We start from the raw sequence: 24,378 nt of genomic DNA on the forward strand, positions 1-24,378 counted from the left end.
GTCTTTCCTGCGTTGAGCTGGAGGTTGTTTCTACCGGTCTATGATACTTAAGTTTCACTGATTGTTATGCAATGTCCTAGTCCTCACCTGTTCAATAATAAGAATAATAAGAATAATAGTAATAAAAAAAATAAAAGGGCTTTAAAAGATTCTCAAAGACACTTTAAAAGAAAATAAAGTGTACAATAGAAAAGCAAGGCAGCAAAACAAAACAAAACAAAACAAAAACCAATCAGTTTCAGGTTAAAAGCCTCTCTAAAGGGGGTTTTGAGTCTGGATTTGAATTTGAGTGAGGGAGAGAATCTGAGGTGTTGGGGGAGAGAGTTCCAGAGGGTGGGGGCAGAGACAGAGAACGCCCTGTCCCCCATAGTAAATGTTATATGTTCACATAAAAACCAAAAAAATCAAAATCAAAGTTTCAACAACAAAAAAAAGTGTCCCTCTGACGCATTAACCCAGTCACACATGCGCATGCGCAGTGTGTAGTGGTCCATCTGTGCTGGTATAGAGGATCTGTGAGTGAGGCTGTAGTGTTGAAGCTCCTCTCTCTCCCTCTGCCTGCTATGACCGAGCTACCGGACGACACTGTCTGTTTCCAGGACTGACCTCTGCGTCTCTCCGGCTCCTGTAGCTCCTGTAGCTCCTGTAGCTCCTTTAGGCTGCTGTGAACTCAACACAGAGAAGTTTATGGTCTCACTGCAGAGACTCTCTAACCCGAGCTGCTGCTGGCCTCTGAGGCGAGCTGCTATCAGAGACAGAGAGGAGCCAGCTGGACGGACAGAGGGACGATAGCTAACAAGCTAATCAGGCAGAGAGACTCTGGATTACTGATCAAAGCTCAGACTGTTCTCCAGCCTCTGAGGAAACATGAAGATCACTGTGGACTTCGAGGAATGCTTGAAGGACTCCCCGAGGTTCAGGTGAGTGCTGACAGTCTAAACTGGAGTCCTGGGTTGTGGATATTTGTTTACCAATGGGAGATTATGGAGCTAGCTAACCTGAGCTAATCAGCAGAAAGCAGCTAGCTGTTTGCAGTTTCTATTTCTGTCCCAGAGAGAGGAGCTGGGAGGAAACCAGAGCCAGGCTGAGCAGTGTGGTGAGCTCAGAGGAGCAGCCAGGGCCCATAGGCTGAGCCTCTGCACATACATTATGTAAAGATGGGCTGTATGTTATATATTATAAATACATGCAGAAAGTCACATTCTGTACTAACACCCTTTATTTACTATTGTTCAAATGGAAAACACACAGTGAAGCCCCAAAGCTGGGACTGACACTGCAGTCTGTCCCAGGCATACAGTCTGTGGTCCCAGGACCTTCATCTCTACTGATGTTTGATGAAGTGTGGAGCTCAACCTAAACACCTTCATACAAAACACAACTTTATTTATAAACACCTTCATACAAAACTCACCTTTATTTATAAACACCTTCATACAAAACACAACTTTATTTATAAACACCTTCATACAAAACACAACTTTATTTATAAACACCTTCATACAAAACTCACCTTTATTTATAAACACCTTCATACAAAACACAACTTTATTTATAAACACCTTCATACAAAACTCTACTTTATTTATAAACACCTTCATACAAAACTCAACTTTATTTATAAACACCTTCATACAAAACACATTTTTATTTATAAACACCTTCATACAAAACTCACCTTTATTTATAAACATCTTCATACAAAACACAACTTTATTTATAAACACCTTCATACAAAACTCTACTTTATTTATAAACACCTTCATACAAAACTCTACTTTATTTATAAACACCTTCATACAAAACTCAACTTTATTTATAAACACCTTCATACAAAACTCTACTTTATTTATAAACACCTTCATACAAAACTCTACTTTATTTATAAACACCTTCATACAAAACTCTACTTTATTTATAAACACCTTCATACAAAACACAACTTTATTTATAAACACCTTCATACAAAACTCACCTTTATTTATAAACACCTTCATACAAAACACATTTTTATTTATAAACACCTTCATACAAAACTCACCTTTATTTATAAACATCTTCATACAAAACACAACTTTATTTATAAACACCTTCATACAAAACTCTACTTTATTTATAAACACCTTCATACAAAACTCTACTTTATTTATAAACACCTTCATACAAAACTCAACTTTATTTATAAACACCTTCATACAAAACTCTACTTTATTTATAAACACCTTCATACAAAACTCTACTTTATTTATAAACACCTTCATACAAAACTCTACTTTATTTATAAACACCTTCATACAAAACACAACTTTATTTATAAACACCTTCATACAAAACTCACCTTTATTTATAAACATCTTCATACAAAACACAACTTTATTTATAAACACCTTCATACAAAACACAACTTTATTTATAAACATCTTCATACAAAACTCTACTTTATTTATAAACACCTTTCATACAAAACTCAACTTTATTTATAAACACCTTTCAAACAAAACTCAACTTTATTTATAAACACCTTCATACAAAACTCAACTTTATTTATAAACATCTTCATACAAAACTCAACTTTATTTATAAACACCTTTCATACAAAACTCTACTTTATTTATAAACACCTTCATACAAAACTCAACTTTATTTATAAACACCTTCATACAAAACTCAACTTTATTTATAAACACCTTCATACAAAACTCAACTTTATTTATAAACACCTTCATACAAAACTCTACTTTATTTATAAACACCTTCATACAAAACTCAACTTTATTTATAAACATCTTCATACAAAACACAACTTTATTTATAAACACCTTCATACAAAACACAACTTTATTTATAAACACCTTCATACAAAACATAACTTTATTTATAAACACCTTCATACAAAACTCAACTTTATTTATAAACACCTTCATCCAAAACTCAACTTTATTTATAAACACCTTCATACAAAACTCAACTTTATTTATAAACACCTTCATACAAAACTCTACTTTATTTATAAACACCTTCATACAAAACACAACTTTATTTATAAACACCTTCATACAAAACTCTACTTTATATATAAACACCTTTCATACAAAACTCAACTTTATTTATAAACACCTTCATACAAAACTCAACTTTATTTATAAACATCTTCATACAAAACACAACTTTATTTATAAACACCTTCATACAAAACACAACTTTATTTATAAACACCTTCATACAAAACACAACTTTATTTATAAACACCTTCATACAAAGCTCTACTTTATTTATAAACACCTTCATACAAAACATAACTTTATTTATAAACACCTTCATACAAAACTCTACTTTATTTATAAACACCTTTCATACAAAACTCAACTTTATTTATAAACACTTTCATACAAAACACAACTTTATTTTTTACTTTACTTTATTTTCATACATAAAAACATGCATCCCAAAGTGCTTCACAGAATAACAGAGACAGAAAACAACAGCAATGTTGAAATTATAAAAAAAAGGCATGATTATAAATAAAATACTTAAAAATGAATTAAAATCAATACAGTTAATTAATAAAATAAGTGATAGTGGAAAGAAAAGTTAAAATAAGGTAGAGTTAAAAAGATCAGATGAATACAGGAAATAAAATAGATAAATAAATAATTAAATCAGATAAATAAATTATGAAGCCATGATTAAAATACTACTACTACTAATAATAATAATGCAGTCCAGGGCTGAAAATAAATGACTGCAAATTAAAAGCTAGATTAAAAAGGTAAGTCTTAATTTTGCTTATAAAAACTCAGAGAGCTCGCAGTTCTCATGTCCAGGGGCAGAGAGTTCCAAAGCTTAGGGGCATAAAAACAGAAAGCTCTTTCTCTCTGTGAGAGACACACGAGGAACATTTAAGAGGGAAGCATTCAAGGACCTCTGTGATCGGGTTGGAACATTAAATGACAGGAGATCAGTGATGTATGGATGTAAATCAATTCTAAAAGAGACAGGGAGCCAGTGCAGAGTTTTAAGAAGAGGGGTTATGTGACCAGCTGGTTATATTCTCACGTTATTGTAAAATATGTCTTTAAATGAAGCAAAGGAAGTAAAACCAGGAGTCAGCTGAAGCGTGTGATTCTCCTCTTTATTAAATGATGTAAACTGAAGGTGATTCAGCGTCTCTGTCCAGTTAAAATCCTCCTTTATTATCATTCTGCTGAATTAGGAGAACTTTAAATAATAACTGAGCCCACTTCCCTCCTTTCATCAAACTCCTCCTGCAGCTGTGACGTGTCTGATGTTATTACTAACAGCTTCCTTTATTTAACTCATCCAGTCTAAACTCAAACGTGACGACTGCTCTAAACTTCCTCCTGACTTACTGTCTCCAGAGATTTAAAAAGCGGCTCCTCCCTCCATCCTCCCTCCATCCTCCCTCCATCCTCCCTCCGTCCTCCCTCCGTCCTCCCTCCGTCCTCCCTCCGTCCTCCCACAGCCCTCGCTCCCTCTGCTGAGACGTCCTCTCTCAGAAACCAGGAACAGATGTTAGAAAGCTGTTTGCAGAAGAACAAATCACAGCATTTCCTTTAGGATCACAGTCAGAGGGAAACTTTCCCCCTCAGCTGTGAGACTGAAGGAGGGCCTCTCTCTCTCTCTCTCTCTCTCTCTCTCTCTCTCTCTCTCTCTCTCTCTCTCTCTCATTAACAGTCTGATAAAGGAGCAGTTCACCTTTTGTCGATGCTAGTGGGATAAACTCCTGCTCCTCCTTTTGTTTCCTCTTCCCCACAGGTCAGATGTGTCCAGCTGTGGGATGATATCTGAGAGAAACACTTATTCTCCCACAAAGATCAGATTTTACATCCCCAGACCTCACTCTGACTCTAACTCCTCTCCAACACAGTTTACTGCACACAGAGCTTCCTCTCAGGGGAATCACATGTGACATTTATTTAAACAAACTTCTCTTCTGCACAGTGTTTTAAAAGGATCTGCACACTCTTCAGTCTGTATGAGGGGCGGCTGTGTCTCAGTGGGTAGAGTCGGTCGTCTATCAATCAGAAGGTTGGCGGTTCGATCCCAGCTCCGGCAGTCACATGCCGAAGTGTCCTTGAGCAAGACACTGAACCCCGAATTGCTCCCTCTGTTGTTCAGAGGTGTGTGAATGTGAACGAATGAGATAGGCTAACACTGAAGCAGCCTCTACCATCAGTGAGTGAATGGGTATGAATGGGTGAATGTGACTAGAAAAGCTATATAAGTCCATTTACCATTTCTAAAACAAGTCTAGTCTGACTGATCTTCTCTGGATCCTCTGAAACCAGAGGTCCAGCTCAGCTTGTCGCCCGGTCTCTATATTTGTAGCGCCCTTTGGCCTTTAGGAGGGTCACCGCTCAAAGTTTCCTCACTGAAGTCATCCCACTGAGTTGGGACCGTTCAGAGACTAACAGCACAGTTCTCCTCTTCCATTGTTTCTCTCTTATTTTTCCATCCCCCTCTCGTTTTGTTTGGCCAGAGAAGACAGCTGAGAGGGAGAGAGGGAGAGAGAGAGAGAGAGAGAGAGAATGGATAGAACATGAGATATACACCAGCGTGGAGCAGCTCTCGCTTCAACATCTGTTTCCATTTTGGTGTTTGCTTTTAACTTTGTGCCAGAGAATATGGAGCCCCCAAATGTGGAGCGGGTTGTTTTCAAGTGGTAATTTGGCACACCCCTCTTTTTTTTCTGGCTCTTCTCCTGGTTTGAGTTGGGAGGCTGTCTTTGGTCATGAAGCATGCTTTCAGCCTGGAGGAGAGATCCACTGGTGAAAAAGTGTTTTTGGCACTGAACGCTTGTTGCCTCATATTCAACTTTAGAAAAGACATTTGAGTCTGAAGCGTCCCCTCTGTGTAGAAACATGTTTAATATGCATCTCTGCAGAGAACAGTCCCATCAGATGGAAGTTGTTTTTGAATGTTGATGTTGAAATATTTGACTTTAAAAGGGCCAAACAAAAAAAACATGCTAAAATCCAAACTTCAGATCAGGAGGAGAAAAACCTTTCAGTTTCTCTTCTGCTCTGTGACGAGAGACCAACCTTTCCTGCCCCTCTACATAGCTCTAAACCAGGACTACAAGAAGCCTGCAACTGATCAATTCAGCAGATTCTGAGCCCGGCGGAGAGCCAACATGTGAAGTCATGGGTCAAACAGTCCCGGTCTCAGTTTCCCCTGAGTCATAGGCAGCAGCTGTAGAGTCCACCTTCTCAGAACAGATCCCTGAGTCTGCTGAAAGGGTTCTCATGGGAGTCTGTTACAGGTCTGTTAGCATACCAGGCTGGTGTTATTGATGAAGCTGAGGTCCTTTACTGGTTATTAACTCACACAGTGAACAGCTGATGAGACATGAGGACTGCCTCCCTCCTCTCTGGTGTTGAGGGTTTGGATAGAGGTCTTGATTAAACTGATCCAGTGTCTCGGGCAGACGGAGGATCGATCTGTGTGGGATGATGATTAAATGGTGGATGGTCTGAATTCCCCCGTGTGAGAGTGAGTCACTGTTGATCTTCAGATCATGACCTCATGTTATTGATGTTGTTTATGTGTGATGCTGGGTTTTTACCACAGCCAGCCCCCCGCTCCGTATCACCACCACTCCGCTCTCTAACAATCACAGGATCTACGTCACAGCTCTGAGGCTCTCCCCATTCTTCACTCACTTCCACACTGAAGTGTTTGATTATCACCACTGACTCCATCACCGAGGAATGAGCTTCACTTCACGGCAGATAAACCTGACCGGGGGAAAACCCGCCCCGTGTCTTTGTACACATTAAGACCTGTTCCTGCCAGCAGAGGGAAGAGGAGATGACAGCAGAGGGAAGAGGAGATGACAGCACACTTGCTGACCTGATAGAAATATAATTAGGAAGCATCAAAGGGAAGTGGTGATGCTGTCAGACACTTTAACAGGATTAGTGTTTTTAACCTGCTGTAGGCTGAAGAAGGAGTCTGCTCTGACTGAAGACACTCTGACTTCATGTGTGCAAAGATTCATGTTCTGAGTATCAATGCATCTTAATGAGTCTTATATTTATGTTTCAGGGCTGAGATAAAAATAAAGTCACTTTTATGTAGTTCTCCACCTCCCCACTAATGATGTTTATTAACTGATCCCTGCATGTTGGGGATATTTGCTTTGAACAGAAGCTAAATACAAAAGTGAAGCCTTCAGTTTTTATACCACACGACTGACGAGCAGGAACGAGGTTCATGTTTAAACTATAAACATTCATTCATCCAATAATCTGATCACTGAGTTCATTCAGGATTTTAACTAACCTGGGAGGATCTTCGTTTTAGACCGCAGAGGATCTTTGTTTTGGACTGTAGAGGATCTTTGTGTTAGACCATGGAGGATCTGTGTTTTGGACCTGTAGAGGATCTGTGTTTTGGAGCGTAGAGGATCTGTGTTTTGGACTGTAGAGGATCTGTGTTTTCGACCGTGGAGGATCTTTGTTTTGGACTGTAGAAGATCTTTGTGTTAGACCTTTAGAGGATCTGTGTTTTAGACCTTTAGAGGATCTGTGTTTTGGACTGTAGAGGATCTTTGTTTTAGACCTTTAGAGGATCTTTGTTTTGGACCGTAGAGGATCTTTGTGTTGGACCGTAGTGGATCTTCGTGTTAGACCTTTAGAGGATCTGTGTTTTGGAGCATAGAGGATCTTTGTGTTAGACCTTTAGAGGATCTTTGTGTTGGACCGTGTTGGATCGTTGTGTTAGACCTTTAGAGGATCTTTGTTTTGGACCGTAGAGGATCTTTGTGTTAGACCGTAGAGGATCTTTGTGTTAGACCATGGAGGATCTGTGTTTTGGACCGTAGAGGATCTTCGTGTTAGACCTGTAGAGGATCTGTGTTTTGGAGCGTAGAGGATCTGTGTGTTCGACCATGAAGGATCTTTGTGTTAGACCATGGAGGATCTGTGTTTTGGACCGTAGAGGATCTTTGTGTTAGACCATGGAGGATCTGTGTTTTGGAGCGTAGAGGATCTGTGTTTTGGAGCGTGGTCACTGAGTCAGGAGGATCTGAATGAAGGAGGATGAGTGGTCTTGCAGCAGATGTAGTCTGAGCTGTGAGTAAGACGGCGGCACAGAGAGGATCTGTTGTCGTGTGATGGTGATGGTTAGTCGTCAGCAGCGTAGGAGTTGTAGAAACCGGCCGCTGTGATAACTCTGTTTTATGGAGATGTTTACTTTAAGTCTCTACAACAACAACATGACGACGACACAGAGCAAAGATCAGAGGAGGGACCTCTTCACTATCAAGCCTTTATGACAGTATTGTGTCAGCATCCAGAGTGTCTCTTTAAAGCTGTAGTTTGTGTATTTAATAATATAGTGGTTTCATTTTCTCATAAATACACTCATCTATTAATGATGGAGAGAATAGAGTCAAAGACAAACAGAGGAGTGGAGTTATTTACAGTAGAGGTGCTCCATGCTTGATTCTGGATCCCTTAAACCGGGTCTCTCCCTCAGTACTGCTGAATCGGCCTCTTTCTTCCTGATGTGGTTTACGAGGCAGCAGGCTGGTTCTCTTCCTCTCTTCATGGACTCTGTCCTCCTTCAGACCACACGTCTCTCTTTATTTAGCCTTCACCCTCACACCCCACTGTAGTGTGTTAGTTCTTCTTATTGTTACATTAAAAAGAGAGAGAGAGAGAGAGAGAGAGAGAGAGAGAGAGAGAGAGAGAGAGAGAGAGAGAGAGGGAGAGGGAGAGAGGGAGAGAGGGAGAGAGAGAGAGAGAGAGAGAGAGAGAGAGTCCTCTCAGCTGATTTATCTTTGCTGCTAAAAACCAGGAACCGTGATGTGACAGGACTCAGAAGCTCCTGACATTTAGGAGGACACTGCAGCGACAACAAGGACTCCTTTTAAGATGAAGGAATCTTATATATACTTCTTATTTAAATATCCTGAATGAATGATGAGGGAGTCCAGGGAGCAGAGATGAATCCTACGCTGCTGTTTCTGAAACATGTTCTCCTTAGTGATCAGCTTTGGGTCACAGCGTCTTAAATCCTCTCATTTCCCTGAACTTTAAATCTATTCTTGATCACAAAGCTGAGCAGATCTCTGCAGCTTGTTTAGGCTTAAAAGGTGACATATTCTGCTGTTTTTCATCAACATATATTGGTCTAAGAGGTCCCCAAAACATGTCTTTAAAGTTTATGCTCATAAAAACACTTATAAATCAGATCCTGGTCTGCCTGTAAACCCCTCTTTTTCAGCCCTGCTCAGAACAGGCTGTTTTCTGTGTCTGTGCCTTTAAATGAGAATGAGCTCTCTGACCACGCCCCCTCAGGAAGTGGGTGTGGCCTCCTCGGCTGTCCAGCACGTTGATCTAATGTTTACATGTTGGCTGAATATACACGGCTGCTCACAGACCCGCGTTACTTCAACCCTCTGAATCTGATCCAGAATCTGATCCTGACGGAGAGGCGCCTGCAGCAGGACCTTTCTGAACCATTGGTCACAGATTTAGTGTTTCTTGTTGTTTTATTTGTCAGCATGTCGACGTGTGTCTTGGTACACAGCTACCAACATGTAGCTATGTGGCTATGCTAACTAGCGCTAGCACTTTTCCATGCAAACTAAAAATCATCCACTAGATCTTCAAATCTGCAGACGTGGGGAGTCAAAGCGACCTTTGTGTTTATTAAGACAGCCTCCAACTAGCATGCCTCCCTCCTAAGCTCCTTGTTAGCACACATGTGTGCAGGGAATGAAAAACGGAGGAGGGGTTGAGTTGTATTTTATACAGTCTATGGGCTGAACAAGCTCCGAGCTCTGACTTCCTGTTACAGACCGGATGGCGTTGTGACGTATGAAAAACACTGAAAACTGAAACGGCTGGTTTCAGCACACATTTACAGAAAGGTGGAGAAATCAGAACAGGGGCAGAATGGAGTCTTTGACTTTTCAGGGGGTTTGTAGACAGGGACACAGATTTCAGGGAGAGGACCATTAAAAAGTCCATTCTGGATGATGTGTCACCTTTAAGATGCAGCTGCAGAGATCTGTGTGTTTAGGTGTTCATGCTTTTCTCATGGATCTGTAATAATAACACACATGATCATTTTTAATGAAACGTCCTCCTCTCAGTCGTCTCTGTTCAGTCTGAGATGATGCTCTGTGTCGCCCTCGATGTGCTTTAACATTTCAAGTGTTCACAGTTTGAAATAAATGGAGAGGGATCACGAGCAGAAAAGAAGGTCTATGTCTCACTATCAGTTCTTCGTGCTCCTCTTTACCCCGGCTGTATGATATAAGTAGATGAGTTTGGTCTTGTGTGAGTCTCATGTAGAAGTCTCACCACATGTTAGAGGAAGTCTCACTCTCTCATGCTTTCTTTTGCTGCTCATTATCCAGACTCGTGGCTCCGAGGTCAGAGCTGTGAGGCAATGGCCCAGATTTTCATTTGTCCAGAGCTCCTCCTCCTCCTCCTCCTCCTCCTCCTCCTCCTTCTTATCCCTCGTCAGCACTTTCACAAGTCCCCCCTGCAGGCTCAAGTTACCAGGATGAGGGAACGCTTCAGTTTTCATGGTTTAATAGGGACAGAACAAAGGCTTGATAAAGGCTTCAGTGGCTCATGTCGTGTTGCTCTCTCAGGCCGTCCTGTCCTTGCTGACGCAGAGACACACTTTCATGTCCTGCAGCTTCACCTGAGCAGAAAAGGTTCCTCCTATGAAGGACAAAGTGAGAAATATTACTGCTTACAATACCTATGAAGAGATATAGATTATTACAGAGGTGGAATGTGACCCATTAATGAAGGTTTTAAGCAGTGGCTTTGGTTAAGATAATCAGATTCAGCAGCGTGTCCCTCATGGTTTCTCCTGCAGTCTGGTCTCTGAGCGAGGACAGATCTGGGACACGCTGCTCAGCTTTGCTTCATGCTAATGTTTGGGAGCTTTGTGGCATGTCCTCCTGTCCTCCTGTTCCTGTGCATTAATACCAGCTCCATGTTTCAATGATAAGAAGGAGCTGAATCCTGAATCCTGATGTTTGAAAACATAACAGTCATGATTCCAGATGATTCATTAAAGAAATGGAGGTTTTTCCTTTACCAGCTGACAAAGGCAAACAGGGCTTGTTTCAGGCTCTTTAGATTTAAGCAGGATTAATGTCAGTGGGAGAAAAGCTGGCTCTTTATTGCTTTTGACCCTGAATCGCCCCCTTCTCTACTTAAGACCTCGGCTCATTCCCCTGTTTGTAAAAATGAGCACTGCCATGAGGAGTCATGTAGCTCCCATCATTAAAGCACGTTAATAAACGGACTCTCTTCATGTTGAGATGTTCATGTCAGCAGAACATGCTTCCTGCAGCGTCACTTTCTGCTGGAGTTTGAGAGTTCTACACTTTGGTTTTGGCATTCCCACATTTCAACCTGCTGAGTAATCAGGTTTCTGTCCGTCTGTGTACACCGGCTTATTCTTGGCAGCATAACGAACAACTCAGCGTCACAGATTGATTTCAGATATGGAAAGATTTAAGCAGTCAGCTAGATTTTGACGTGAAGGTTGTGTGGGCCTTTTCAAAGATCTCTCCTCAGTCTAAGATCCTGGAAGATGCTGTTGGCTCACCCTGATTTTCAGGGACTTGCAGGGCCTCCTCCGCCTGTGGGCGGGGCGAGGGGCGTCAGATCATGATCATGCACCGTGAGAGCTTGTATCAAGATGTCGTGCTGATCAGGTGATACAAGCTCGATCTGCACCATCCTCAGCAGATTATCAGACAACAGCTATCTCCTAAAGGGTATCCATCCCCTCTCTCCAAAACCAGGACTGGAAGAACTGTTGCAGTATCCTCTAAGGTGCAACAGGTGTGCAACAGGTGTTTGAGTCACAGCCTGTAACTGTGGAAAGAGCTCAAACATCAGTGATAACTGATGTGCTTTATGGATGTGCTTTATGAATGTGCTTCTCTTTGATCTGTCAGGTTAAAAAGGGTCAGGTGAAACATTAATGCATGTGAGGACATGAAAAGCAGAGGAATATAAAACACTCAGAGTGAACACAGAGCAGAAAGTTAAACCTCATTAAAACAGATTCCTTTCCTAACCATCCTCCCATACTTTAACCTTTGTCTTCTTTCACGTCCGTGAAGTTAAAGCAATGGCTACACTTCATCTCTAATCCCTTTTCTCCTCTCCCCACAGAGCCACCATAGAGGAAGTAGAGGGGGATGTGTGTGAGCTGGAATCCAAGCTTGACAAAGTGAGTACCACCCATGAAAAACATTACTTAATTGTTCATTTGTTCTCCTGTGAACGAGCAGCCGCAGCGCCCATCCTGTGAGTGGAAAGTTGCAGGTTTATCCCGACCTTGGACCCTGTATGTTCCCAGTATATCCCCTTTATATTCCCAGTATATCCCCTTTATATTCCCAGTATATCCCCTTTATGTTCCCAGTATATCCCCTTTATATCACCTTTATATTCCCAGTATATCCCCTTTATGTTCCCAGTATATTCCCTTTATGTTCCCAGTATAACCCCTTTATATCCCCTTTATATTCCCAGTATATCACCTTTATATTCCCAGTATACCCCCTTTCTGTTCCCACTATATCCCTTTTATGTTCCCAGTATACCCCCTTTATATCCCCTGTATATTCCCAGTATATCCCCTTTGTATTCCCAGTATATCCCCTTTATATTCCCAGTATATCCCCTTTATATTCCCAGTATATCCCCTTTATGTTCCCAGTATATCACCTTTATATTCCCAGTATATCCCCTTTATGTTTCCAGTATATCCCCTTTATATCCCCAGTATATCACCTTTATATTCCCAGTATATCCCCTTTATGTTCCCAGTATATCCCCTTTATGTTCCCAGTATATCCCCTTTATATCCCCAGTATATCCCCTTTATGTTCCCAGTATATCACCTTTATATTCCCAGTATATCACCTTTATATTCCCAGTATATCCCCTTTATGTTCCCAGTATATCCCCTTTATGTTCCCAGTATATCACCTTTATATTCCCAGTATATCCCCTTTATATTCCCAGTATATCACCTTTATATTCCCAGTATATCCCCTTTATGTTCCCAGTATATCACCTTTATATTCCCAGTATATCACCTTTATATTCCCAGTATATCCCCTTTATGTTCCCAGTATATCCCCTTTATATCCCCAGTATATCACCTTTATATTCCCAGTATATCACCTTTATATTCCCACTATATCCCCTTTATGTTCCCAGTATATCCCATTTATATTCCCAGTTTATTCTCTTTATATCCCCTATATATCCCCTATATATTCCCAGTATATCCCCTGTATATTAACAGTATGTCCCCAGTATATTCCCAGTTTATCCCCTTTATATTCCCAGTATATCCCCTGTATATTAACAGTATGTCCCCAGTATATTCCCAGTATATTCCCAGTATATTTCCAGTATGTCCCCTTTCTGTGCTGACAGCAGCAAAGAAAGCAAAATGAAAGTAAAAGCAAAGAAGAAGAAGAAAATGTTTCAGTGCCAATAAATCCTTGAGTCCTGCCATGGATTCATGTTCCCGGATCCTAGTTCATCTTAGTCCCTCTGCTGTAGTTCACTGAAGTTATGACCCACTCAGATAAGACAGAGAAGTCTCTCCTGCACACAGTGCAGAGTTTAATCTGTGTGTAAGACCTCCAGTTTAGAAGATCCCAGTTCATTGTTGCTGAAGTGTTTTCAGAGTCCCGCCCTCATCCTCACCCCACCTCTGTGACTCAGCTCTCACTTCCCCTGGTGCTGCAGAGAGGAAGGATCTGCAGGAGAGTGGGTGTGTTAGTTTGCATGAATATCACAGTGTGTGTGCATGTGTGTGTGTGTGTGTGTGTGTGTGTGTGTGTTCCTGTTAAATGGGTGGAGTTTAGAAACGAGGGCCTCAAGTGACCAGAGTCCAACTGTGTCTGTGCCTCAGACCCGTCAGACGTGGTCACATGCAGCCATTTTGTTACAGTAAACACATTCTCAGCGCAGCTAGCATAAAACATGCCGTTTACAGGGCTTCCTAGCAGACTGGGTCCAGGTGAGGTTTGGGATTTCCTTTGGGGTGAGGTAGAGGTCAGATTTGATTCAATTCTGGTTCAACATTTTGAAATGAAAGCTTTCTTCAGGGTGATCAAAGTTTATTTTATATCAGAGATTTCCAGCTGTTCTTAGAAAAGACAAAGTGTGTGTGCTGTGAGGCTCCTGATCCAATCCTTAGTTCAGATGAAATTTAAATCCAGATTAACAGTCTGAAGGTAAGAAAACATTAAAGTTTCTAATGCAGCTAAACTCAGGACTCCAGTGTCTGGGGGTAACTACGTCAAACTGGTCTGCAGAGACAGTCTACCACTAGCAGAGCTAGCTCCAGCAGCCTGCAGTCCTCCTTCATGTCCTCATGCCTGTGCTGGTTCCTCATGTCTCTGGTGGAGTGGTTATATGTCAGTTTAACCAGACACAGTCTACATACAACTTTACCTCCATTTATAGATCAACATACTGACAAACCACGCCCACTACCTGATGACATCATTACCTGTGCTCCTTTACATCCAGGTAGTAGAGCTGCAGAGTGTTACAGCAGCAGACATTAACCAGAGCTACAGCTCCAGCTAGTGGAGGGAGGCTGAACTACAGCTCCAGCTAGTGGAGGGAGGATGAACTACGGCTCCAGCTAGTGGAGGGAGGCTGAACTACAGCTCTAGCTAATGGAGGGAGGATGAACTACAGCTCCAGCTAGTGGAGGGAGGATGAACTACAGCTCCAGCTAGTGGAGGGAGGATGAACTACAGCTCCAGCTAGTGGAGGGAGGATGAACTACGGCTCCAGCTAGCAGAGGTAGGATGAACTACAGCTCCAGCTAGTGCAGGGAGGCTGAACTACAGCTCCAGCTAGTGCAGGGAGGATGAACTACAGCTCCAGCTAGTGGAGGGAGGATGAACTATGGCTCCAGCTAGTGCAGGGAGGATGAACTACAGCTCCAGCTCATGGAGGTAGGATGAACTACAGCTCCAGCTAGTGGAGGGAGGATGAACTACAGCTCCAGCTAGTGGAGGTAGGATGAACTACAGCTCCAGCTAGTGGAGGGAGGATGAACTACAGCTCCAGCTAGTGGAGGGAGGATGAACTATGGCTACAGCTAGTGGAGGGAGGATGAACTACAGCTCCAGCTCATGGAGGTAGGATGAACTACAGCTCCAGCTAGTGGAGGGAGGATGAACTACAGCTCCAGCTAGAGGAGGGAGACTGGCTGAACAGACTTTCAGTCCGTTTAAAGGGGGACAGGTTTCACATGAACTCCTGACAGTTCACTCTTTTTTTAAACTGACAGAAGTGTTTCGATCCAAAGAAAATATGAGGTGAATGTTTTAATTCTCTGTGTTCATTATTTAAGAAAACCATCTTGATGCAGGAGCAAGCATTTCCTATTGTGTTACCTTGAATTGATTACTGATCTGAGGGAAAATCACTGAGCAGGATTTATTTTAGATCTGCTGCAGGCCGGGCTGCAGAGCCACATTCAGGCTGCGTGTCATCTCGTGTGTGGGAGTGGATGGAAAGCAGCCAGTGTTTGTTGTGAGTTTATGTAACCTGAAATTATCTTTGCCCCCAATGAGTCAGAAGGGAAAAAGGGCCTGCTGTTAATTACCAAGACACTGACAAAGCATTTGGCTTTTCGTTGTTCCTTTCAGGCTCTACAAGTCCAAGTCCTGAATCTGTTTTCAGCCTCAGACTTGTTTCTAACAACATCCTGAAGAAATGACCAGTTTCCTTCTCTTGGTGTTATCTCCTTCTCTCCGTCTGCTGCTCCTGCATTTCTTTCATTCCCCCCCCTGAGCCTTTGCCTCTTGTCTTTCTCTGTAGTTGGTGAAGCTATGTATTGGGATGATTGATGCTGGAAAAGCCTACAACGCAGCCAACAAGCAGTTCGTCAGTGGAATCCGTGAGCTGGCCCAGCAGTCCACCAAAGATGAAGTCATCGAGGTAAACAAAACAAACCTGGCTTGATCTGAATCCAGGAAGTCCCGACTGTTAGTCATCAATCATTTCCTTTCATTGTTGGGTTTATGCTTCATGTATACATGGTTTCAAACATTAAAGATAATGAGGAAGTATCTAATATGAAATGAAAGTTCAGCGTGGAGTAACGCTGTGATTTATTCCTGTGAATAAAAAGGGAGCCAGGACTTCCTCTCAGTTTGCACGCACTCTTTCCTCCGTCGAGTCATCCGTTGTGACATTACTCGATTAAATCCAAATTCTACAAACACAGGCCTGGGGAAAGCTTGCACTCTCTGCTGGGTCTTGCAGAGGTCAGATGTCCTGTTTGGTTTTCTCATGAATTTTGCATGGTGATCCAAGCACTTCCTGTCTGCTGTTGTGTATTTCACCCTCAGTCAGTCCCCGGGGTTTGGAGATCTACCACAGCGTGCGTTTGGAGGGAGTGACTCTTTTCTCAAAGTGCTGTTATGTCCCTGAAACCACCACAGTTTCCATAAAGCCTTACTTTTCAGACAGAGGAATTTCAGTTTGAATTCCTCCAGTTAGCTGCAGAATATTATCAGTATCAGTTTTTATTATTTACAAAGTGTGTTTATGTGTTTACACTTTAATTTTAAAAATCTGTCTCTGCCTTGGAGTCATGTTTTCTCCTTCTTCTTCTTCCCTCCAACAGTCCAGTCTCACAAAGTTTGCTGAGAGTCTGCAGGAGATGATCAACTATCACACGGTACGTTATCACTGCAGCATGAACCCCGGATGTTTTGAGTCTGTTCCTCCTTTATTATCAGTCTGGTAATGATTAAACTCTCCAGAGCCGCTCTTTCACTGACAGAGCTTTTATTAACTGCAGCAAACGACAACACAGAGACAAAGAGTGAGAGGATGAGCACAGGTTGTAGAATAAGGATTCACAATAATATCAGAGAGTGCTCAGAGCAGGACATTTAGTATTAAAGTGCTTTCACAGGGTTTTAAAGCAAAGAAGGAGTCGATGATAAACAGCTTCCAGCTGAGGATTCAGATGAGGATGCACGGTGTAAATGTTGATGCCTCCTTAGCAGACGCTGCCCTACATATAAAAGCTATTAAAAGGAATTCCTAACATCTTCCTTCAAACATGACTTCAATGTTAATAAAGCTTTAAGGATGCTTAGAAAGTCCCAGAGTCCCTCCTGCCTCCTGCGTATTAAGTCCGTGGCAAAGAGAAAGAATTCTCCTGCCTTATTAAATCTGTTTTTAGCTTCCTGTCTCGTGGAGCGTTCTCCACTTGGAATAAATCATGCATTACTGAGGTGAGCATGGTCATGTTCATGTTTTTACGATGCGGTCGTGATGCTGGAGAGAGCATGAGTACAAGAAGAACTGTTTTACGGTCCAGATGATTATAAGTACTTTGTCAGCCCTGCAGCCTTTTACAGTGTGGTCACCTGATGCATTGCTCCTGCAGCCACTCCATCTGAGCCAATAAATCACCGTGATACTTTAACAATGGCTGTGTCCTCTGTAGTCCTTCACCAAACTCTCCAAGGTGCTCCGTGGGACAGATCAGATTATGAGGCTGTTTCTTCGCCTTGTTAGCCTCTGATGGATATTTACAGGAACAGACACAACTACCCTCTACCTGTCCGCTCAGTACCAGTCTCCTCAAGACATGAAGGATGCACAGTGTGAGCCAGATGCTTTCCTGCTCAGTGAAAGGAGTTTCCCTGATCTCTCATGTTTCAGTCAGCTCTGCAACATGTCCTGAGTGAGCTAGCATCACACGGTGTGAGACATGTTAGCACAAAGCGAGCTGAGTGTGAGCCGTCTCAGGGAACACAGAGTGTTACTCAGCTTTGATCCAGTCGTTGATCATTTAAATACTCATGATTGAAAACTAAACAACCAATCAGCATCAGCAACCTGAAGTCATGCACAGCCCCCCTCTCTCATGGTGTCCCCCAGGGTTCGGTGCTTGGTCCCCTCCTCTTCATCATCTACATGCTCCCCCTTGGTCACATCATACGCCGCCATGGCCTCCATTTCCACTGTTATGCCGACGACATCCAGCTTTACATTTGGACCACATCCATCACCGCTGCTTCCCACACCACCCTCACAAACTGCCTCACTGAAATAAACTCCTGGATGCAAACAAACTTCCTCAAACTCAATTGTAATAAATCTGAAATTCATATCACAGGCCCAAAATGCTCACCTCCACCTGCCCGGACTTCTCCCTCACTCTTGATAAATCCACTGTTCCAACATCCACCCACATCCGTAACCATGGCATCATTTTCGATCAGTTCCTCAACTTCCAACAACACATAAACAATATTTCAAAAACTGCTTTCTTCCACCTCAAAAACATCGCCCGTCTCCGCCCCTCCCTGAAACTCTCACCCACGCCTCCATCACCTCAAGACTCCCTTATTGCAACACCCTCCTCAACAAATTACAATACATTCAAAACTCAGCTGCATGTCTCCTCACTCACTCCCGCTCCAGAGACCACATCACCCCAGTCCTCCAGAACCTCCATTGGCTTCCCATCCCCTCCAGAATACAAGATCCTCCTCATCACCTACAAAGCCCTCCACAACCTAGCTCCCTCCTCCCTCACTGACCTTCTGCAGCCATACAATCCCTCCACCAACGCCAACCTCCTCACCCTCTCACCAAACCCAAGCACCGAACCTGGGGGGACAGGGTCTTCTCTGTCGCTGCCCCCACCCTCTGGAACTCTCTCCCCCAATACCTCAGACTCTCTCCCTCACTCACCAAATTCAAATCCGGACTCAGAACCACCTTTAGAAAGGCTTTTAACGTATAACTGTCATTATTACACCTGAGATTACACCTGTGCTTTATTTACCATGAAAAGACACTGATTGATAAAATGACTGTAACCTTTAGTGGAGCAGAGGGACGGTGAAATATGACTCAGTCTGTTCTTGATTTATTGATTATTACAAATATATAGATTATTGGTTGATTCATTTTCAAACTGGGGACACATTCAGACTTGATCTCAGATTTCTGTTCACACTGTTTGTGTCACTTTGGAGAAATGGTTGACCCTCCAGCAGACACTGAGCGCTTTAGTGAGACTCTATGTTAACTGGTGTTACCAGGACTCTTCAGGGTGGACTGTGTACCCGGACTCTGAGTCCAGTTCCTCTTATTAGCTTCCTTTCCTAGCGGCCGCAGCAGCAGCCTGCCACTGTGACTCAGCCGTGGAAACTGTGGTCACGTCAGCTGACTGTCAGATAGGTTTTTACCACTCAGCGATCTTTCAGCACATGACCCACTCAAACAGGCAGCGCTCAGTCTGTTTGTCATCAGTAGCCTCTCTCAGGCACACTGCCCATTGTGTGCAGTCTGGCCTTGAGGAGTGTTTGTCCCAGCCTTCCTTTGGCAGCTCATTTTCAGGGAGGCATGCAGGTTAATGAGAAGATGACTCATCATCGAGAACCAGCAAATCACGTCACTTCTCATGTTGTGGTCTTTTATGAGGGGAGTTCACAGTCAGCTAGTCTGTGTAAATTTAGGTGCTTAATTGAACCCTGTAATGTTAAATAAAATCCTCTTAAACCAAGGTGCTGGATGAAGCCAGGAAACACTTATCAGCTGTTTCTTATAGAAGTGTTAAAGTTGTTTTAAAGAGAAGGTGCTGTTTGACCGAACAGAGGAGAGACTAACCTTTCTTTATTTTACAGATACTGTTTGATCAAGCCCAGAGATCAATCAAGATTCAGCTTCAGACTTTTGTCAAAGAGTGAGTATTCATTCAATCATAAAGGATTCAAATGTTCTCTGAGCAGTCTTAAAGGAACACACTCACATCCAGACAGACTAAAACTAGGGATCCTGGACCTTCCTGAGCTAAATACTCTTCAGCTCCATGCTGCAGGAACATTGATTTTGAATAGTCTACCCTTGAAATTATGAAAATGAAGTAGAAGCTGGTCGTCACAGAATTCCAACAGAGCGTTTCAGGACACACAACGATATCAGGGAACCTCACATCTCCCTGCTGAAGGCCTCCTAATGCAGCATTGAGTTCTAGACTGCAGGAAACAGTGGGACTGCTGGTTTATGTCATTATAAGGATTAGCTTCTTCAGCCTCTGGCACACACGGGCTAAATAAATACCCACATGGACGTCTCCCAAACATCTCAGAGAACGCTGGGAAACATGGTCCTGCATCGTTTTACCTTCCAGCATTTTAATGTTAATCTCACTCAGGCAGGACTTTAGAGACATGTCCTCCTCTTCAAGATAAGAGGACCTGCACAGTCCCTTACACCAACACAGGACCAGAACTGGGTCAGATAGTTTTAGGAAATGCTTGTTTTAGCTTTCTAGGACTTTCTGCTCAACAAGATTTATGATATAACCCTGGACTTGTGTTCCTGCAGCCTGACCCTGAGCTGACCTTTAACCTCACAAGCTTGTTCACCATAGAGGGTCTTTCTTTGACCTGGGTCATCGATGTTCTCTAAAGTTTGAGGCTATATCCAGAAATATTTGAACTACTTTAAATACTGAGTGTTCCCATCAGCTCTGTTCGGTTCTTCTTATTTTCTCAGTGATGAACACATGAGGCCTCAGTTGTTTTTGTTTAAAACTCTTTTAAATTAAAACATTTCATACAGTAAATGCTTTTAAGACCTGGGAGTATTTTGTGACCTCTGTCTCTCTCTTCGTCAGTGACATACGGAAGTTCAAAGAAGCCAAGAAGCAGTTTGACAAAGTGAGTGAGGAGAAGGAGGCGGCGCTGATCAAGAACGCCCAGGCTCCCCGCAACAAGCAGCATGAGGTGGAGGAGGCCACCAACATCCTCACCGCCACACGCAAGTGCTTCCGACACATCGTCCTCGACTACGTCTTACAGGTACGGACATATCCATGAACCCTCCTGCACTCTGCATGGTGTTTAGTCTGACAACCTAATACATGTCGTTGACAGAGCTAGTTGGTACCAGGATTACTAAGGCCCTAAATGCCCCATATTACTGTAATACCCCACTCTCCAGACGTAAACAAGCAGATCACACCTCGTCTCACCGGGTGGCAGTAGGATTTGGAAAATGGAGATGTTGTTGTGGGCTGTTTCTGGTCTGCTCGTTCACAAGTTCACAAGCTCGACATGTGAGTCTGCAGGGAGGACCGCGGGCTGGTGACTGTCGCTCTGCTAAATGCTAAACACAAATCATTAGAACACTTGACATATTTAAGAGGTTCCAGTTGAGTGGTTGAATTGGCCTTTAAAATAAGATGAATGAAATATCTACAAAGTCATCACCATGCTCTATTAACAATAGAACAGATCCATCATAAGTAGGGATGCACCAATCCGATCCTGGTATCGGATATCGGCCAGATCGGACTCAAAAAGCTAGATATGATATCGGCGACAAGGGGCCGATATATAGTGCCGATTTTAATGTCCCTCCTTCCTGCCACAGGTACAGGTCATTCTGTGGGAAGCACTATGGAAACACTACGTTGACCTATTTGTTTTTTCTCATTTGAAGCTGTTTTTCTATGAGGAATATTTAATTCCTCGTATTGATTTCTGAGGTACAGTTGAATAATAATATCTGTTTGTTATGAAGATTTAATCACCAAACTGCTGGTACACATTTATAATCTCTTGAATAATGACACTGTCAGTTTTTAAAATGTTCATTTCATTGTGGTTTTCAAAGTCAGAAATCCTGAAGTTGCCAAAACATGATTCTATTCTCACATTAAGGAATAGAGAATGTTAAATCAATACAGGGATCGGATCGGTTCAGTATCATTATCAGCAGATACCAAAGCCCAGGTATCGGCATCGGTATCAGGACCTAAAAAGTAGGATCGGTGCATCCCTAATCATAAGGAGATTTAAATAGTTTCATTACAAAAGCAAGCTCAGCCTATCTCCAACAGCACACCATCATGTTCCTTCACAGAAGAAGACAAAGTACCTGAGTGATGGTGGTCAGGTGTGATGGTGGTCAGGTGTGATGGTGGTCAGGTGTGATGGTAGTCAGGTGTGGTGGTAGTCAGGTGTGATGGTAGTCAGGTGTGATCGTGGTCAGGTGTGATGGTGGTCAGGTGTGATCATGGTCAGGTGTGATTGTGGTCAGGTGTGATGGTGGTCAGGTGTGATCGTGGTCAGGTGTGATTGTGGTCAGGTGTGATTGTGGTCAGGTGTGATGGTGGTCAGGTGTGATCATGGTCAGGTGTGATTGTGGTCAGGTGTGATGGTGGTCAGGTGTGATCATGGTCAGGTGTGATGGTGGTCAGGTGTGATCATGGTCAGGTGTGATGGTGGTCAGGTGTGATCGTGGTCAGGTGTGATCATGGTCAGGTGTGATCGTGGTCAGGTGTGATGGTGGTCAGGTGTGATCATGGTCAGGTGTGATGGTGGTCAGGTGTGATCATGGTCAGGTGTGATGGTGGTCAGGTGTGATCATGGTCAGGTGTGATTGTGGTCAGGTGTGATCATGGTCAGGTGTGATGGTGGTCAGGTGTGATCATGGTCAGGTGTGATGGTGGTCAGGTGTGATCATGGTCAGGTGTGATGGTGGTCAGGTGTGATCGTGGTCAGGTGTGATCATGGTCAGGTGTGATGGTGGTCAGGTGTGATCGTGGTCAGGTGTGATGGTGGTCAGGTGGTCAGGTGTGATCATGGTCAGGTGTGATGGTGGTCAGGTGTGATCGTGGTCAGGTGTGATCATGGTCAGGTGTGATGGTGGTCAGGTGTGATCGTGGTCAGGTGTGATGGTGGTCAGGTGTGATGGTGGTCAGGTGTGATCGTGGTCAGGTGTGATGGTGGTCAGGTGTGATGGTGGTCAGGTGTGATCGTGGTCAGGTGTGATGGTGGTCAGGTGTGATCGTGGTCAGGTGTGATCGTGGTCAGGTGTGATTGTGGTCAGGTGTGATTGTGGTCAGGTGTGATGGTGGTCAGGTGTGATGGTGGTCAGGTGTGATGGTGGTCAGGTGTGATGGTGGTCAGGTGTGATTGTGGTCAGGTGTGATGGTGGTCAGGTGTGATGGTGGTCAGGTGTGATGGTGGTCAGGTGTGATGGTGGTCAGGTGTGATTGTGGTCAGGTGTGATGGTGGTCAGGTGTGATGGTGGTCAGGTGTGATCGTGGTCAGGTGTGATGGTGGTCAGGTGTGATTGTGGTCAGGTGTGATTGTGGTCAGGTGTGATGGTGGTCAGGTGTGATGGTGGTCAGGTGTGATGGTGGTCAGGTGTGATTGTGGTCAGGTGTGATGGTGGTCAGGTGTGATGGTCAGGTGTGATGGTGGTCAGGTGTGATGGTGGTCAGGTGTGATGGTGGTCAGGTGTGATGGTGGTCAGGTGTGATGGTGCTCAGGTGTGATGGTGGTCAGGTGTGATGGTGGTCAGGTGTGATGGTGGTCAGGGGTGATGGTGGTCAGGGGTGATGGTGGTCAGGGGTGATAGTGGTCAGGTGTGATGGTGGTCAGGTGTGATGGTGGTCAGGTGTGATGGTGGTCAGGTGTGATGGTGGTCAGGTGTGATGGTGGTCAGGTGTGATGGTGGTCAGGTGTGATGGTCAGGTGTGATGGTGGTCAGGTGTGATGGTGGTCAGGGGTGATGGTGGTCAGGTGTGATGGTCAGGTGTGATCGTGTTCAGGTGTGATGGTGGTCAGGTGTGATGGTGGTCAGGTGTGATGGTGGTCAGGTGTGATGGTGGTCAGGTGTGATGGTGGTCAGGTGTGATGGTGGTCAGGTGTGATGGTGGTCAGGTGTGATGGTAGTCAGGTGTGATGGTAGTCAGTTGTGATGGTGGTCAGGTGTGATCGTGGTCAGGTGTGATGGTAGTCAGGTGTGATGGTGGTCAGGTGTGATCGTGTTCAGGTGTGATGGTGGTCAGGTGTGATGGTGGTCAGGTGTGATGGTGGTCAGGTGTGATCGTGTTCAGGTGTGATGGTGGTCAGGTGTGATGGTGGTCAGGTGTGATGGTGGTCGGGTGTGATCGTGGTCAGGGGTGATGGTGGTCAGGTGTGATGGTGGTCAGGTGTGATGGTGGTCAGGTGTGATCGTGGTCAGGTGTGATGGTAGTCAGGTGTGATGGTGGTCAGGTGGCCAGGTGTGATTGTAGTCAGGTGTGATGGTGGTCAGGTGTGATGGTGGTCAGGTGTGATGGTGGTCAGGTGTGATGGTGGTCAGGTGGCCAGGTGTGATCGTGGCCAGGTGTGATGGTGGCCAGGTGTGATCGTGGCCAGGTGTGATCGTGGTCAGGTGTGATCGTGGTCAGGTGTGATGGTGGTCAGGATCGATCGTGGTCAGGTGTGATGGTGGTCAGGTGGTCAGGTGTGATGGTGGTCAGGTGTGATGGTGGTCAGGTGTGATGGTG

General features: G+C 43.7%; 1 protein-coding gene across 2 annotated transcripts in view; it reads left to right on the plus strand.

Annotated features, from left to right (window-relative positions):
- Positions 1-498: 498 nt before the first annotated feature.
- The window catches only part of LOC117830732 (arf-GAP with coiled-coil, ANK repeat and PH domain-containing protein 2-like), a 62,347-nt gene continuing 38,467 nt past the window's right edge, over positions 499-24,378 (plus strand). Inside the window, exons 1-6 of one of the 2 annotated variants that reach the window (XM_034708993.1) lie at positions 499-920; positions 12,183-12,240; positions 15,876-15,995; positions 16,687-16,740; positions 19,715-19,773; positions 20,710-20,893. In XM_034708993.1, coding sequence (XP_034564884.1) covers positions 868-920; positions 12,183-12,240; positions 15,876-15,995; positions 16,687-16,740; positions 19,715-19,773; positions 20,710-20,893 — 528 coding nt within the window. In that variant the 5' untranslated portion in view covers positions 499-867. The remainder of the gene's footprint in view (positions 921-12,182; positions 12,241-15,875; positions 15,996-16,686; positions 16,741-19,714; positions 19,774-20,709; positions 20,894-24,378) is intronic. The other variant, XM_034709000.1, reaches the window with a different exon arrangement.

The sequence above is a fragment of the Notolabrus celidotus genome, chromosome 2 (genome assembly GCF_009762535.1).
Source record: "Notolabrus celidotus isolate fNotCel1 chromosome 2, fNotCel1.pri, whole genome shotgun sequence".
Classification (NCBI taxonomy): Eukaryota; Metazoa; Chordata; class Actinopteri; order Labriformes; family Labridae; genus Notolabrus; species Notolabrus celidotus.